The sequence below is a fragment of the Leptopilina boulardi genome, unplaced genomic scaffold (assembly GCF_019393585.1).
Source record: "Leptopilina boulardi isolate dan_hultmark-lab unplaced genomic scaffold, ZJU_Lbou_2.1 LbouV2_372, whole genome shotgun sequence".
In the NCBI taxonomy this organism is placed as follows: domain Eukaryota; kingdom Metazoa; phylum Arthropoda; class Insecta; order Hymenoptera; family Figitidae; genus Leptopilina; species Leptopilina boulardi.
Window position 1 is genome coordinate 1,288,958 of NW_026137943.1, and position 19,072 is coordinate 1,308,029.

Consider the following 19,072-nt stretch of genomic DNA (forward strand, 5'->3'; position numbering starts at 1 on the left):
TATATATAGCTCTTCTATGCGGAGTGTACATGGTCAATACATTCTCATTCAGTAGACAGGTTGGCATACCTACGGAGGCTGAACAGGTATGTTTAGAGCTTAGTTCAAGCGAATATACCTCTTCGTATCTTCTGTTCTCCGGCTATTTCTAAACTTAAGTTTACCAACAAACGACGGATAACTAAAGATGGTTCTAGGTCTATTTTCCTCTAATCCGTTACCTAATCTCTAGCTTAGTTGTATTTGGTGTATATATGTTCAGGACCTGATGCCATTCCCTCCATTATTTCACCCTAACTATATACATATATATATATATATGTATATATATTGTATTTGTGTGTTGGTATAGAAAATGTTGTCTGTGATGCTTGCGGGATCTTCATCCACACTCTCTTCCTATATACCTTGTACTCTTCATTGTGAAGTTGCAGCACAGTAAAGGCTTCTTTTTTTTCTATATGCCATTTTTATTTATAAAAAAATATCACTTGTATAATTATTATTTTCACAGAAAAAAAAATTTCACACAATTTATTATTTAATACAGTAAACTGTATAGGAAGATTTTTATCCTCATTTTATTAATATAAAAATAAATCAAATAGAAAATGAAAACAAATGATTAATGTCATCTTTCAAATTTCATATAGATATATATAACTAGATTTAAAATTATCATAATAAAGAAACTGAAAATAGATTTTCAAATTGAGAAATTGAAAATATAAATTGATGCTTCTAATTCATTGCAGATATTTTATAAAGGGGTTTAACATTCAAAATTAGTTTGGCAGTTGCTATAAAATAAATTTCATATTTAAACCATTTGGAGTATAATTTATTCAATAAGTATTATATATACATAGCTATGGTTAAATTATAATAAAACTAAAGTTCTATAGTACTATGAGAACTTTCTGAAATCCTGGTTCCTCTCTTGATTCAGGTTCTCATCACCATTGTCTCGAAGCGGTCAAGCGTCCGCAATTCTCGGACATAGAGAATAAAGGGTTTTAAGTTAAATTGAAAATAATTTTTTCCTAATTAAATAATTACAAATACATACTAAAATAGTAGTTCTAAATAGAGCATGATTTTAAGACTTTTTTTTTTCCTAAAACGGAAGATTCGGATTTGTTAATTCAGAAAGGAATTGTTTTTTATTTAGAAAAAGTGTATCGAAATATTTCCTTTCCTGTACACCTGAATAAAAAATTACTATCTAAATTAAATAATATGATAAATATCTCAGACGTAAATCTGAAAATCTGTAAATTATCCCTATTAAAGAAACATATTTTGCAATTTCATTTTTTTTAAAAAGAGAAAGAAGAGTATATCTGAGTACATAAGCACTCTAGAATGAACAAAGAACATTTCACGCTCATCTTGATAGTACATGCTTTATTAGGGTTGCATGACATGCATCACTTCTGTACGAGAGTTGATTCTCGTACTATCCTTTTTCGAACTATCGGTTATCTCTTTTAAAATTGGTATTCCTTCTCTCTCTCTCTATATATATATATACAGAGATAGCAAGCGAGAACGTTTGCGAGTGAAAGCGATAATGGGTGTTAAATTCTGAAACATTGAACAAAGAAAAAACGTGCAAGACATCAGGAAAGAATGAACAACAAGGGGTGGCACATTTAGCCAACTGTATAGGCATGGATCGTTCATTGTTGATTCACACAATATTCTTGAATAAATTTCATTAGCACTTTATTCATTATTTCCCTCCTTCATTTTTTGGGAGAAAAAAAAATTATATTTAATTACAAATAATAATTCAAATAATTGCAAAAATAGTCATTTTCAGATATAAAAAAGTATTTTCAGTTTCTCTAATTAAAATACCGAAAGTAAATCTTATTAAACAAAAAAACCATCAGATGTTAGACAAGATTTCACATTAAAAAAAAAGAATATTTTATTTTAGATTGTGTTTTAATTTTCGATGTTAAATTTTAAATATTCTATTCAGAAAATGGGACTTGCCCAAAATGGAGTTAAAGGAAAGAGACATATTTGAAGAACATGTTACCCCGATAATCTTCGTCAGTTTAGCAGTGCGTGAGGCAACATAGGCCTATCCCCTCTCAATGCATGTATTTCTACCACATATCTATATATGGTGACTGTATATACATATATATATATAGTGAATACAACACACCATTTCGTGGTGCATTCATCCTCGCTGCAAGTGCATCACAGGTGAACTCCTCCACTTATGCACCCAGTGTTCTCGGGCCCTTAGTTCACCACCTGCGGGGGCTGCTTCCTTGATAAAACCACGCACTGCCCCTTAGGCCCTTTGTCCTCGAGGTCGAGGTCAAGGGTTCAATCAACTCAATTATTTAACATCTCAAAAAATTTCAAACGAAAGGAACAAAAAAAAATCACCCCATTTTTAAACCAAAAATAAATATTCAGTTTTTTAATCTAATTTTTCCCTTTTATTAAAATCATTTTATAAAACAAATCCTAAAGTGAAAATTTAGAAAAAAAAAATTGTTTTAATAATTAAATATAAGAAAATTGACTTAAAATGAAAATAAAAAATAAGAGAAAATTGATTAAAGATATTGGCATGTACAAGTAACTCCCACGCCTCGACCTCCTGAGTTGAATGTGACCCTGATAATAATTCTCGTTCTCTATTGTTCACCCCAATTAGAATCCTTAACCATATAAGTCCCCCTCTTTTTCTCGCATAAGGCCCTGATACGCAATTCTGTCACTTATCCAATATAAACAAAAAAAAAAATTTTTTTTCTACTTACCCCCTAGACTGTTAATTTTTTTTTCCCTCAACTTTAAAAACCCTTAATAATAATGGAACTATAAACAGAAAATATAAAAATCAAACACAATATTAAGAATTTAATTCTCATTTTGTTTTTGAAAATTTTATAAACAAATTCTTTAAAAAAAAGTAAAATTAAAGAAAAAAAAAATTTTCAAATGAGAAAATATTTAAATATTATTTAAAAGTATAAGAGAATTTAGCTAGTTTCGATTAGACAATGTTATTGGACTCGTCTTTTTTTTTAAACTTGTCGCGCCAGGTATCAGGTAAACATATTGCAACTGGATTTAGTTACAGGCAAGTGTAAAGCAATATTTCTAACATTTCTGTTTTCCTGAATAATACGCTCGAACTCCTGTTGACGTCTTTCGTCATCTACAATATTGGAATTGCAAGCCGTTATTTACGCCCCCCTTTTATTTATATATTTACAATTTTACATTTTTTTCCAAATTAGATAGTGTAATTAATCATAAAACTGAATTAAAAATATATAATCGTTAAAAAAGTAAAAAAAAAAACCAACATTAGTTTTTTTCCTAATTTGAGTATACATTTATTCATATTTTTTTTTAATAGATAAAAATATCAATTTTAAATTTATATTTGCCAAACAATTAAAATAATTATAATTAGATAATGATCGATCTAAAATAATTATATGTTACTTAATGGATTAGATGAATAAAAAAAAAAAATGTTGAAAGTTTATAAATGATAAACTTAAGTTGATTTATATCCAACGTTAGATTTCTGTACTCCTAATAGATTTGTGCCTAGTATGTTCTAACCCTTCCTGTCTTATGACAAAGTAATCATCAATTACGTAATTTGATGTAGAAAAAGAGACACCTGCAAAGTTGATGTTACTCTAATATCAAGCAAATCTATTTCAGCGACCTCCTTACTACTGTATTTACTGCCTTTATCACAGATAACACATTCTCGTTTCAATTTACAGCTATATGCGCATATTTTCTTTAGCATATATATATGCTATTATGCTGCTCATAGCGTGAAAATCGTGGTAGTATAGTGTAACATTTCAGAAAGTTTCACCATTTTAGAGGTAGATATAAAAAATAAAAAAAAGATTCTACATAAAAATTGTACGGTTGTAACATTATTATATACGATTGAGTTTTCTACAAGAACTGCATTGAAACGCCTCACCCGATATGGACCAAACCTGAGAAGCGTTGAAATTTACCTTCATATCTTGTGGCCTAGATCGGATAAGGCGTTTTATGCCAATTTTAGGGATGACAAATTTACCCGCAATTTGAGCCATAGCAAAACTTATGATTCTAATGATGTATAAGTGGGAGTAGATCAAATTATTGTTACGATTTGGTTTTCATTAAAAAAACTTGCCTTTTTTCCTAAAGGACATTGAATCGGTGATTTTTCTACTACTGCATCTGAAAAAAAACGTGTATTAAAAAATTAAAAACCGTGTATATTTCAATAAAAAAAAAACGATACCGTGTACCATATTCTGGTATATAGAACTTTTCTACATTCACTACCCGCGCATAGGGTGGTCCGCAACGGTCGATGACTATATCATACTATAGTGTTTCGTATATATGTCAGAGGGGGGTGAGATGTACACGAGATTGTGCCACCTCGGTGACTACCCCCCTTAACACACCAGAGGGGTTGAAAACAAACGCCAGCGTTATCGTGTTTTCCTGGTACCAAACCGCCCTTGTTTTCCAATAAATACAAAGTGTTCGCAATTTCATTGGTCGAATCAGTACAAAGAGAAAGCTGACACATTTTGAGATATTTGGATCTAAGAGCGCACCCGCAGTCTTCGATATCTACCTTCATAGAATCGGAAGTTGAATATATATATTGAATATTGATTCGACCTTCTGCTTCCCGATGTATCCCTACTTCATTTCCGGTCGAGTTTCCACTCATCGAATTATTTATCTTCCTCGTTTATCATTTATATTTCTTTAAGAATTTTTAAAATAGATTTTAATATTTCTATTATAAATAAAGATAAAAAGAAGTTTAAAATCCATTATTTCTAGATAACATTCAAAATTGGGGTTTAATTTTTTGTAAAACTGTATAAAAAATATATTTTAGTTACTTCTATATATATATTTCTGGAAAATATTTTTTTTTATGCTCTGGTATTCCTCCAGGGTTTGTTGAATATTCACTGGGAGTGAAACCTCTAGCAGCGTATGACGCCCGGCTCCAAGAACCAATCGGGAATTCCTATTCTCGATTGTCGAAGTATTACCATTTATTGGTTATCGAGAGTCAATATATTTTTTATTATATCCCCTTTTTAAACTCAACCCATATTTCTGAAAAGAATATTTATACATATATACCAGTTCACTTCTGCGGAAGCTGTAAAAAGTCTGAAATTTCAAATTATATATAGATAAAGCAAAGATAAATTTTGTCTAGAAAAAAAAAATATTGTTAATTTTTTAATGATTATAGACACTTGGAGACTATAAAAGAATATTTTATTAAAATTTCTTTAAAAATTAATGATCCTATTAGGATAATTGAAGATTATATAATAATTTTTTCTCAGTGAAGAAAAGAAATATTTGGCAAAAAAAAAAAAAAATTATTAATACATTTCAAGTTAATTACCTTAGTTGTAATTCTGGGTTCCTAATCAGGAGGTTGAACGATGAAGACCTCCTTGTTTCCAATAATTTTCTCCAACCCCCAATAACTGCCGTTGTTGACGTAGTGTGTGTGTGTGTGTGTATGCGGTATAGAAAATCCATTTCTGCCATCATCCCTCCTACTATTTCGCTCATCGATCCTCGTATTCGAAGGGTGTTTAGAGGGTTGGTGGTGGTGGTGGTGTTTTATCATTGAAAAAGCTCCACGAACCGATGAATTCCTATCACGATGGCGGGCATCCGCGACGCTTCGGTACTCGGAAGAAGTCGAAAAAAACATCGTTGGCATCTTTTTCCGGGTAGGACTTTCCGACTCGTTTCGCCTGGAGACAAGGTAGTTGCACTTGGAACACCCCGCCACAAGGCCACTTAAGCAGGCGCGCGTCTCACTCTGAACAGGGTCGCATGGTGATAGAGAGGGTGCAAAAAGCAAAAGCCGGTCGCACACAACTCATACCACACAACCAAAGGGGTTGGCATTTATATTTCTCTTTTTTTTTATTGGATTTTTATATATTTTTTTTTCTTCTATTTGAATTGCCAACCCCAATGTATATATGTGTGGTTCGATATGCAATGTGTGTCCCGAGGGGTTATATTTGTATTTGTTATGTTGGTGTAGTCCGCATGTTTGAGAATCCCTCGGGACAATATATATACATATAAAAGCGATATCGATTTGTAGGCAAATTGGAATTATATTTAAAAAAATATTTATTTTTGTATAAATATTTTTTAATGGAAGAATAATCTATTGGAATTTTTAGATTATAATCTACATTATTATATATATATGCAAATATCACTGATTCTTAATTATAAATTGTTAGGTTGGGAAGACAAAATTAGCACTACTTAATTTGAGGTTAGGTTTGCGAGTTATAATATCGATTAATCGATTTATCAGCTATTGGAATTCTTATTGGGCAAGCGCAATAAGATTATATTTTAAAAGAATTTTTTTTATGCTATAATACAGAAATTTATTAACTATTTATAAAAATGAATAAATTTTCTATTAATTATAAAATATTAAATTTAATTATATTAAAATTTTGAAGAAGCCTTAAAGAATAAAGTTTCAAAAACACATTCAACTACCCTTGTTTTACCCTCTTGTTTTCGTGCTCTCCGGTTGTTTCACCCTGGTTGCCAATATCCATTCCGCAACCATCGTTCTCATTCACTGATGGCGCGTTATTCAAATAAATATATATTTATATTTATATATCAATTTTAATATTAATCTTGTTATTTTATTTATTATTTTTATTTACTGAAGTCCGAAACCAATTGCAGAAAATTTGCAAAACTTCCATCCATGATTCTTTTTAAAGAAAGTTTTTCAAAAAAAAGTAATAATCAATTTTAATATTAATCTTGTTATTTGATTTATTTCTATTCACTGAAGTCCGAAACCAATTCCAGAAAATTTGCAAAACTGCCACCCATAATTTTTGTTGACGAAAGTTTCTCAAAAAAAAATAATCAATTTTAGGTAATATTAATCTTGTTATTTTATTTATTTTTTTCACTTAAATCCGAAACCAATTGCAGAAAATTTGCAAACTGACACACATAATTGTTTTTTTTAACGAACGTTTTTTGAATAAAGATAATCAATTTTAATATTTATCTTGTTTTTTTATTTTCATTCATCTAAGTCCGAAACCAATTGCAGAAAACTTGCAAATCTGATACATAATTTTTTTTATTTAACGAAAATTTTTTTAAAAAATGATCATTAATTTTAATTTTAATCTTGTTATTTGATTTATTTTTATTCACTTAAGTCCGAAACCAATTTCAGATAAATTGCAAAACTGCCACACAATTTATTTTATTTAATGAACATTTTTCTGAAAAGATAATCAAATTTAACATTCATCTTATTATTTTATTTATGTTTATTCACTTAAGTCCGAAACCAATTGCAGAAAATTTGCAAAACTGCCACTCATAATTTTTTTTAACGAAAGTTTCTCAAAAAAAAATCAATTTTAATATTAATCTTATTATTTGATTTATTTTTATTCACTGAAGTCCGAAACCAATTCCAGAAAATAGATTTAAAAGTGTATAAATACATATTTCAAAAAAAGCAAGTTGTATAGTATAGAAACCACCCTGTTTTGCTTTTAAAATTATGTTCTCCTGTTGAGAAAAACCTCGAACCAACCCAAATCAAGGCTGCACCAATGCCAAAAAATATCCTTGCTTTAATCGATCAAAATTTCGAATGTCATATTTTTTTCCCCTACATATAAAGAATATTTATATACATTTATATGCATTTTTACAATTATGTCATATACATAATAACATTATATTATTAACATACATAACTTTCATTTATATCATTATCCTATATTATTTATCTTTTATAAATTTTTTTTTGATCGCTATTTAATATATTATATTGTAATTAAATGAATTTTATTTTAGACATACATATTAACTTTGTACATATTAAAACAAAGTGTAATATTTTTCGTTAAGAGACGATTTTCTCAAAGATAAGTACAATTTATATAAATTCTTTATATTGTAATCTTTTTTTATAATAATTATTGTTAATTTATCACATCACAAAGTCAGGTAAACTATGGACCATATTCTATATACTATATATAGATATATATATATAAATATATATATATATAAAACAAGGGACCAACTTCTTCGGTATGAAGCCCTGATAACAAGATGCTGAAATCATCTCTTAGTTAGTGAGATGGCCAGAAAATGATACTAATGATTGACAAATATTTAAATATAAATCATGTATAAAAAGCGTATGTTATCTATTTTTTATCCATTTTATCTTCTTATCACTTTTTCTCCATCTTGAAGATCTTTTAACTATCGACTCTTATATTCATATATATAAATATAAATATATATATATATATATATATATATTTATATAGATATAGATATATATATACATATGACATATATATATTTGTATATATATATAAAATATTTCTCTGCAAGAATTAGGAGAGTATGTATTAATATATATATACTGGCTGAATCGTAATATATATATATATATATATATATATATATATATAAATACAAATAATATAAATACAAGTGCTAGAGAGGTAAAAATCAACTTTGAAATATAATAAATAATATGAAATAATATAGTATTATACAATATAATTTAATAAAATATAATTTAATATAATAATGTTAAAAAAACAAACGCTGTATTGAATAATATTTGTAGCATCTGCCAACTAATGATTTGAAATGTTCCTCTCGCTTAGAACGACTACCTCTTAATTTATATGATTCTCTGTTCTTCTTGAGACGTAAAAGTGACTGACGAAGTGAGCGTAACAAGAATAATAGATACCTATATACATATATATATATATATATATATACGAATGTCGTTACAGTTTTATTATTTTTTTTTTTGTAATCTTTATTAATTATAAAATTACTTTTTATAAATTCAGAAATTGATATTTTTTTACAATTTAAAAAAAAATTAGTCTTAATAAAGGGAGTTATAATTTTTTTTTTGGGAATATTTATCAAAGTATGATCAACAATTGACCATTTTCACTATAAATCTTCATTTACACTATGATAAAGTTACTAGTTTCACTCTTTGTTATTCTGGAATCCTGTTCATCTCGGGACTATAAAGCAAGTGGTGAACCAATATTTGGACGCAGCAAATGGCGAACGAGGAAGGAGTGTGTGAGAGAAAGCGAAAGTGAATAACACATATGTACGTCTCTCTAAAAATATCATTATATACTTACAATATAATATTTTCTAATTACAATAAATAAACAAATTTTTTTAAGAAACGGTTGATTTTTTCAAAATTTTCGTTTTTTAAATATTCATTTATTTGACATTGTTTAAATAAACAATATTTAATGAAAATAATCATTTTTAAATTGAAAGTATTTAAAAAATAATCTGTAAAAAAAAAATCAATTTCTGTCTATATAATATATGTAATTTTAATAAATTCTGAATATTGAAAATGTATAACTAATTATATTGCTATATAGTATAAATCTTTTTGAATTTTCTAGGTCAATATTTCTGTCTCGGGGAATTTGGACCATTGCCAAATTTCTCTGGTCTACCCGCGAGGAGTGAAGTAGCGATTTACTTTCTAGACTTTTATGACTGTCATAAAAGACAAAATCTTGACAATTTGCTTTTTAACTGTATAAAATACTTAAATAGTGTAATTCTATTTCTAAATGTAATGATCATTGACAATGTTTAAATAATCATTTTAAGATTTATAAAGAAATTATAAAAAAAAACCTTTTTTAGAAAAGTAAAGAATATAATTTTAAATCCGTTTTGTAATAAATAAAAAAAATTACTAAATTATATTAATAATTATTATTTTATAATTATTGGTAACATTTTTTAAAACTAGAACTTCGATTGGTTCAATAGCTGTTTTATCTGTAGTTGACGGTTACGTTCTTCATATAACTGCCACCAGAGGTTGCCACCTCATGGTAAAGCTATGTCCAACTGACGCTAAATGCACATTACAATTTTACCATCTCGTTTTCTTTCTCGAGATTTTAATATTTCTAATAAATTACATGATTGTTAATTACATTTAAACATTGAAACATACATAATTATTAATTTCGAATTACATTTCATTGATAAAAAATTAGATAATAAGACTCTGTAGAGACATATAATATCTAACTACCCAACCCTGCTAGCACCTGGTAATACCAGATGAACAACAAGTAATAACTTTCCCCGCTTTTTTCATGTATTTTCAACATTTTATTTTAAACAAATTTTTCATTTTCAACAAATTGACAATTTTGAATCTATACACACTCGATATCGACGGATAAATTTGTTTTCATTTTGTAATGAAGTGTGTGTGACATAAATTTCTTTGTGGCGGTAAATAATCGTGAATTTAAGGTTAGGTTCGTCAACAAATTTATTACGTTGCATTTCACTTTTTGGTAAGTAAAACAAATTTTCTATTAATTTATTATTATTTTTTTTTTGTATCATTTTTGAAATTTTATTATACCACTATTTTTATATTATACTTATAATGTATATATTATATTAGTATCAACGATAATTAAAATTTGCGTACAAAGAAACTATTTAATAATAATTAATTTTCTAGAATTATTATTTTAAAAAATAAAGCAAAATGAGAAATCACAAAACAGAGCGAATAGCACGTAAACCAATTCATTGTTTATCAATGCGACAAAGACGAAGAATACGACAGGAAGTGAAACTGATTCAAGAATCTGCTACTGTTGAAAATAAAAGAAATCAAAGTGGAAATTCAATTACACAAGGAGAAAATAATATTTCTGTAAATTCACCAAATATCATTTATGTTCAAAGTGAACAACGTGTACCTCAATTTGTACAACAATCAACAAATTCATTTTCAACAATTCAAGATAATGTTGATCCTCTACTAACAGTGTCAACAATTTCTGATAATTTGGTATTACCAATTACTTTTCTTCCTGGTCCTTCTGGTTATGAAGCATCCAATGAAAATGGATTGTCTTCCACACTTAAAATAGAACCATTCACAGAAAATAATCAACAAACTTCATTTAATCATCAAGATAATAATTCTGATATTCTATTAGAATTAAGGTAATAATAGTTTACCTTTTTTTTTTCTTTGATCAAATTTATTTCTTTATACTTATAATAACACAGAAAATTAAAAGGCATTAAAATAAGCTTATTATTTTCATCCAATTTTGCTTATTTTAATCCATTTTGATATTAAAATAAGCAAAAATTGGATTAAAATAATAAGCGTTGCAGCTTATTTTAATGACTTTTAATTTTCTGTGAATTAATCAATTGTTTAGGAAATTGAATGCAAAATTGGACACCTATAATAATAATTTTCGTGAAATTAATTCTCGCCTTGAAACAATTGAAATGCATTTGAAACAAGAAAAAAATAAAGGACAAGCACCACCAAAACCAAGTATTATTCCCATGCAAACAGTTAAGGAAGTTATAGAATTTGACAAAGCAAGCGATGATGTTTACAATGGATTAGTAAGTTTAAAAAATGGAATTGTATTTCTTTAGACAAAAAATATAAATTTAATGTTTAAATATAAATTCTAGGTCCGTTATTTAAAATACATTGGAGGTTTTACGCTACGAGAAGCATTAAATCTTTGCATGAAGGAAGTTTTAACAAATGATGTTGCCAATAATTTTACATGGCATGGAAAAGATACTGGTCATGCACAAGTTGGAGTTGCATTATACAGTAGACAAATAACAAATGCATTTTATGGTAAATTGAATGTTAATCATTTTTTCATTTAAAATAATTTAAAAATACAAAGTAAAGAAATATATTAAATATAAAAATTGTTTTGCTAAATGTTTGAAAATTTTAATTATTGTAGAAGCAGTTTCACAGAGTCAGCATTTTGAACAACCCACGAGAGCAATGTTCGCATCACAAATGCGAGAAGTTCTTCGTATCGCAAAACAGCGACTCCGAAATTCCCTTCGCAAACAACAAGTACAACAAAACTTCGATGGTGATAGAGATGACGATCCCTGGGAATAAGAAATCTTTATAAAAAAAAAGAACACTTGTAAAATATTTGTAAATATTTTATGATAAAAGAAACAAGAAATTTAAGTTTATATTTATAAAAAAAGAAATGTTAAGTAATATTTGAAACAGTTTTTTGTAACAAATTGTTTAAATTTCAATTTTTGACAATAACCGTTAAAATAATTCACTTTTTTTCGATATTTTTAAAAACCAAAGATATATATATTTATTTAGACTTCGAACAAATATTTTCATTTCATTAAGATAATTTCTTTCTCTCCTTTTTCTCTTTATTAATATTAAAAAAAAAAATACGATATTCATTTTGTAAAATGGCGCTTATAAATAAGTATTATAAATAACGTTTATAATAAATTTTTGACTTTATTTTTCATCTATACGATATTATGTGAATAAATATCTTTTTTTTCAAAAAAAACTAATGGCATTTATTAAATTAAAAACAAAAGATAATAATTAATTTTATTTGTTCATAAAAATAAATATCAATATTTAGTGAAATTTTAATAAAATAATCTACTTTATTGAAATAGCTTTGCATGTTCTCCTAATATGTCTCTGTAAATATTGACCCAAAAACTCAGACGGTCTTTGTAAAGACCTTTCTCCATTTTCAGAGGCAAATTGATATTCATGTAATTTCCTTCGGGACCTGTGGGCTCCCATTTTACTATAATATCATCGTCCAATTTGTTTGTAGGATTTCTAAACAAGAAATAATAATTAATGTGAATTTTAAATGAATTTTTTTAATTTGAATTTTTTTAAACAAAATATTTTACCTATTTTTAGCAAAATTTGTCCAAAGTTTAGTGAATGTTTTTGTCATTTTCTCAGCAGGTGAATTTGGTTCTGGTTTATTATTAAAATATTTTGAATGAAATTCAAAAGCTAATTCGTCACCATGTGAGACACCAGCTGGAAATAAAATTATTTTCTTAAATAGAAAAATTATCAGTAATTTAATTAAAAATTTTTTTTTTAACTCTTACGTTCTTCTATTTTAAATAAATTTTTAACAAAACCAGCTGATGTATTATATGTAAATAAATATTCATAAATTGGTTGCTTATTTTTTGTTCCCATCATTTTTATCGTAAATCCAATTCCATAGGTGAAATAAATATCACTTGTTAACTAAAATTGTTTATAACAAATTTAGATCGCAACTTGTTTAAAAAATTAATTTTGTTACATTAAATTTTTTCTCTCTATATATACCTTAACAAATTCCGCAACACTGCTTGAAGTAAAGGCTTTTCCATCAAAATAAAATTTTCTTATTGCTTCTGAAATTTCTTTAAGTTTTCCATCGTCTGTTATATTAAGACTATCTGGTACAAATAATTCCAAATGTTTGTTAATTTCATTTGCTTTTGGTAGCATTTCTAAATTGAAAGAAAATATTTTTATTGTATTATTATAATTACAATTTTTTATAAATTCCAAGTAACCTGAATATGGCTTTAGTAGCTCTTCAAAATCAGGTCAAAAAAAGCATCGGATTCAGTTGAAATATGTTATTTCTGGCTTCTTTAGGGTCTTCATATTGCTTCCGCCATTTTGAATTTTGAAAAATCGACAACAAATTCGTAATCAGTGACTCCAAAAAACCCAAGTTTCAACAAAACCCAATAATGTTCTTTGATTATATGGTAAAATTGTGTTTTTTGATAGCAATGTAAAAATAGTTTACAGTTTATTAAAAAAAAAAAAAAAAAAAAAAATTTCCCAATATTATTATATAATTGTGAAAAAAAAAGTAAATTGCCGATTTTAAGACCTTTTGTCATAAAAAGCATTTCATCTGAAGTCATTCCAATAATTAAGGGTACATCAGCAAAGCTACCGGATTTCATCATCTCCCATGGATCGTTTGGCAAAAATATTTCCTGGCCCGCTTGTGGCTCGACTACAGGCACAAATGCACTCATTCGACCATTCAATAAATTCTGAAAATTCAATAAAAGTGATTGTCAATTCACTGACATGTAAATATATATATAGAAAATAAATCAATAAAGCAGAATGTGAGAAAAAATGTCGAAAAAATGAATTAAAATAATTCTCCATTTTTTTCCAAAAAAAAAAAAAAGTTATAATATTCGAAAAAATTAATAAGGGGAGAATTCATTAAAAATTTTTTTAACCATCTTTTTATTTATTTCCGTTGTTGCATCGACAATTTGTTGTGCTGAAAATTCCGTTAATTTTTTAACAAGCTCCGCTGAATCATTCGTCTTTATTCCCAAATATTCGCCCAATTTAAAAGACATTTCCATTCCATTGTGACTAATTGCATAATCACCTAATGCTGTTCCACTTTGCATAATTGCATTCTTAAATAATCCTAGAAAGTAATAAAATTTTGTAATTTTTTCATACACTTTTTTGTCAATAAATATAAAATTTTTTTTAAATATTATTCTTTAATTTTAAACCTTTAGACATTGGAGAAAGAAGATGATAATGAACTGATGATGATCCAACACTAATACCAGCAATTGTAACTCTATTTGGACAACCACCAAAATTTTTAATATTCTCTTTAACCCATCGAAGTGCCATAACTTGATCCTTTAAACCAACATTTCCAGGAGCGTTCACGTCATTTGTACTCAAAAAACCTAAATATTTTTTATTTATTTTTTTTATTATTATATATATATATTTTTTTTTCAATATTTACCAAGTGCACCAAGTCTGTAGTTCATTGTGACAAGAATGACATCGTCATCAATGAGAAAATCTGGACCAAAGAGATCATCATCTCCTGAGCCAGAATTGAATGCACCACGATGAAAAAATACAATAACGGCTCTTCGTGCATTTTTATCAATAGTCGGTGTATAGACATTGAGAAAAAGGCAATCCTCATCACCAAATAATCCCTCTCGAATATGACAATAAAAGACACATGTCGAACCATGTTTCGTTGCATCTAAAACTCCTTGCCAAGGTTCCGGTGGCTCAGGTGCCTATAATAATAACTTATTTTATCTAAATAAAAATTTTTGCTATCAATTTTTTTACATAGCGCAAAAAATTGCAGTAGATAGTAAAATTTTATTTTAATTTTTTTTATTATTATATATTTTATAATTTTTTATTTTTATATTTGAGCAAATTTATTTTACATATCAATGTTTAAATTAGTTATATTATTATATATTATTATATTATTATCATTAAAAATTATATTAACAATATTTTTTTTAAATAAATGGTTTAAGAAAATCATGAGCAGAATATTGCACAGCCTATTTATAGCTTCATTCCTGGTATATATAGTCACTTTTCCGCATTAAATGTTAATGACACTTTCTCTTTCCGTTCTTGTATTGACACCAACTGCTGGAACCCTGTTACAATCTATTCTTGAAAAAAATTCTACTTCCAAGTTTCTGTATTATATATAGTAACAAAAATATAGTAACAAACTTATTTTTTAATTTCAAAAAATTTTTTTTTTTATTTTAGAAATAAAATTAAATATTTTAAACTCACTCTAAATTTATTGGATCCAACATTGGGTTGTGCATATGGAATTCCTTTAAAACTAAAATAAGGTTTACCATTTGTTATTGTTGTTGCTTTTAATCCTTTCAATTTACCTTGACGAATATCAAGAGTAATTTCATCATCGGCACTTGTTGAAATAATTAAATATAAGCAGAAAACAAAAAATTTGTAAATCCACATTTTTTAGAAAAAAAAAAAATGCGATTACAAAATTGAGCGCAAGCTTTTATATATAGTCTTCGGGATTCATTAAGTGTTGGTTGATAATCAAATTTTACAGTTGTACACATTATGTAACAACACTATATTAGTATTTATCATGCAATCCTTTGATTTTTCAATATTTTGCAATTTTCTTTTTGTCAATTTGAAATTTACTGGAAAATATAACTAAAAGTAAAATTTACTTTTCTATTCTAAAAAATGTTTCCTTGAATCAAAAAAGTATTTCCTTGAATTAAAGAAGTATTTCCTTGATATATATATATATATCAAAGAAATACTTGTTTGATTCAAAGAAACGTTTTTCTGACATTGGGATATAATAGATTTTATTAGAGGCAAAAAATTCGAAATTTTATTTTCAATCTTAGCTTAATTGCACTTTTCCTTCTCTGCATATATTTGCAAATTGTTTCACAAACATTTTAAATAATGGAGATTTAATATCCGCGCTAAGTTTCTAAAGTTAAGTCACGTTTCCTGATATTATCTATGCAATATTTTGTCGGATTTACGTTTTATAGTCATTCCCTTGCTACTTTAGTGAAATGAGAATAAGTATATATATATAATATTCATTATTTTAGAAAATGGGCATTTATATTTAAGCGTTAAGAACATAAAAATTATTTCAATAATTATTATTTATTACTGAAATAATTTATTTTTAGATATATAATATTGTTATATATAAAAAAATCTAATTGTCCGAAACCAATGCCAGAAAATTTGCAAAACTACCACCCATAATTATTTTTAACGTAAGTTTTTAAAAAAAAAATAATCAATTTTAATATTGATCTTATTATTTGATTTAATTTTATTCACTGAAGTCCGAAACCAATTCCAGAAAATATGCAAAACTGCCACCCATAATTTTTGTTGACGAAAGTTTCTCAAAAAAAAATAATCAATTTTAATATTAATCTTGTTATTTTATTTATTTTTATTCACTGAAGTCCGAAACCAATTCCAGAAAATTTGCAAACTGACACACATAATTGTTTTTTTTAACGAACATTTTTTGAATAAAGATAATCAATTTTAATATTTATCTTGTTTTTTTATTTTCATTCACGTAAGTCCGAAACCAATTGCAGAAAATTTGCAAAACTGCCACCCATAATTGATTTTTAACGAAAGTTTTTCAAAAAAAAAATCAATTTTAATATTAATCTTGTTGTTTGGTTTATTTTTATTCACTTAAGTCCGAAACCAATTCCAGAAAATTTGCAAAACTACCACCCATAATTATTTTTAACGAAAGTTTTTTTAAAAAAAAATTACTGAAATAATTTATTTTTAGATATATAATATTGTCATATATATAAAAAAGTCTAATTGCAGAAAATGATATGTACGTTCATATTTTGATTAGCTTCAATTTTTATTTTCATTGTTAACATATTTTGTATATAGAGAACATCAATCATTAATTTTCGTTACATACAAATAATTCTTTTGTTCCATGTAATTATAGAGTATAGGAAGTCGTGGCTCATTCATAACTGATGTTTCATAACATTTTAAAAAGGTCACTAATGTATTAGACATCAATAAAAATGTTTATAAAAATATTTTTCAATTTTTTTTTTACATTCAATTTATTTATAGTATTTTTATTCATTAAAAAAAATTTTGAATGAAAACAATTTTATTTAAAAATACGGTTATAATTGAGGATATTGAGGATATATTTCCTTTCTACCTTATCGACAGAGAGAATAATTAAGTATAATATAAAGCTACTGCGAGACATGTTCACCTGATCCATTCTTATTCAGGGAAATACGCGGGACCGATATTATTTATTGTCTGGAATTGTCTCGATCAATTTTGAACACGACTTTTACTTTTAAAATGAACTTGGTTTATAAAAGTGGCATATATAACTTCCACTTGAAATATAGTAACCTGTTACACGAGCACCACTCAGAACACCCTTTGCTTTCCCTTGGGACATTGTCGGGACCATTTTTAAGAACCAATAATAGTTCTTTTATAAAAATACTATTTTTTCTTTTTCATTTTTTGTCTGCTTTTCTTTATAAAAATCTCCAATTTTCTTTCATTTACCCTATAATTAATCTTTATTTTAAAAAATTAAATCACGTTCCTCAAAAAAAAGTATATTTGCAAGAAGACAAATAGCAAAAAAAAAGAAATGATAATTATATCTTAAAATAATGTAATTTAAAGAAAAAATTAAATAAAAAAAAAAATAGAAAATATTTGATCGAAAAAAATAGGTTATTTAATGAAGGTTAAGAAACAGGGGGGCGTAGCTCAGATGGTAGAGCGCTCGCTTAGCATGCGAGAGGTACCGGGATCGATACCCGGCGCCTCCAAAATTTATTTTTTTTTTAATTATTTAATAATTTCAGAAGTAAGGTTTACAATTATTTGATGTTTTTTTTTGCAGATTTAACAATTGGCCAAGGTGTACAAAATACTCACATTAATTATAAAGGCTTTGTTAGATTATTTTGCCCGGCTGACAAATATTTGGAGGAACAACCAAAAAATCGTGTTGACACATCAATGAGATTAACTCTTTTAAGAGCTGAAATGAGTCGAATAACAACCATTGAGGGTCCTCCTCTTGATGCCTATATAGTGACTTCTGATGATGAACATCAGGTATTTTGAATTTTTAAATGTAAAAAAAAAAATAATACAAAAATGCGATATTAGTACCGTATCTCTTAATTTTTATAAAATTATTTTTTATAAGCTATATTGAATTTAAAATCTATTCTCAATTTTCAGAGTGGAAGATATATAGCGAATTTTAGAGAAACTATTATAGAAAAAATACAGGTATTATCAAAAAAAATAAGAAGTGGAATATTTAATAAATAATAGTAAATTTTTTAATTTGTTTGGATAAATTTTATGATTTAAGTAAATAGTAATTTTTATTAATGCATATTTCTAAAATCAGTTTTGCATTTTTTGTGCAATTTTTCCATTTATGAGCGCATTTCTTTTTAAAATGTGAATATGTATACAACTACAAAATACATACATTAACTTGTGTGATTAAACATGTTTGCATGTTGTGTTTTTGAACCTATAAAATTGTTAAATTACAACCATGATACCACAAAACATTACCAGTTTCCAGAATTATAAGCGAATGTGTTATGCGGTGAAATGTTCCCTAAAATTTGCATATTAACGTGTTTTAGGAATATTTATTACACTTCTAACATCAGCAACTGT

General features: G+C 26.7%; 3 protein-coding genes and 1 non-coding gene across 5 annotated transcripts in view; 3 read left to right on the forward strand and 1 right to left on the reverse strand.

Moving 5' to 3' along the window:
* Positions 1-19,072, forward strand: part of LOC127287716 (xaa-Pro aminopeptidase 1-like) — a 31,693-nt gene that overhangs the window by 4,444 nt on the left and 8,177 nt on the right. Inside the window, exon 2 of the mRNA XM_051314798.1 lies at positions 18,270-18,487. Coding sequence (XP_051170755.1) covers positions 18,270-18,487 — 218 coding nt within the window. The remainder of the gene's footprint in view (positions 1-18,269; positions 18,488-19,072) is intronic.
* Positions 10,194-19,072, forward strand: part of LOC127287721 (uncharacterized) — a 277,776-nt gene continuing 268,897 nt past the window's right edge. The window contains exons 1-5 of one of the 2 annotated variants that reach the window (XM_051314806.1): positions 10,194-10,475; positions 10,649-11,142; positions 11,367-11,562; positions 11,635-11,809; positions 11,925-12,105. In XM_051314806.1, the coding sequence (XP_051170763.1) occupies positions 10,676-11,142; positions 11,367-11,562; positions 11,635-11,809; positions 11,925-12,091 (1,005 nt within the window). In that variant the 5' untranslated portion in view covers positions 10,194-10,475; positions 10,649-10,675 and the 3' untranslated portion in view covers positions 12,092-12,105. Of the gene's footprint in view, positions 10,476-10,648; positions 11,143-11,366; positions 11,563-11,634; positions 11,810-11,924; positions 12,190-19,072 lie in introns of those variants that run through there. The other variant, XM_051314805.1, reaches the window with a different exon arrangement.
* LOC127287718 (juvenile hormone esterase-like) lies at positions 11,924-15,837 on the reverse strand. Its single transcript, XM_051314802.1, has 10 exons — positions 15,611-15,837; positions 14,793-15,081; positions 14,545-14,730; positions 14,254-14,453; positions 13,887-14,055; positions 13,325-13,491; positions 13,096-13,240; positions 12,886-13,021; positions 12,624-12,808; positions 11,924-12,081 (listed from the first exon to the last, which is right to left on the reverse strand). The coding sequence occupies exons 1-9, from the start codon at positions 15,803-15,805 to the stop codon at positions 12,625-12,627; spliced, it is 1,671 nt and encodes a 556-aa protein (XP_051170759.1). The 5' UTR covers positions 15,806-15,837; the 3' UTR covers positions 11,924-12,081; position 12,624.
* Trnaa-agc (transfer RNA alanine (anticodon AGC)) lies at positions 18,123-18,195 on the forward strand. Its single transcript has one exon. It is a non-coding gene; the product is annotated as a tRNA-Ala (tRNA).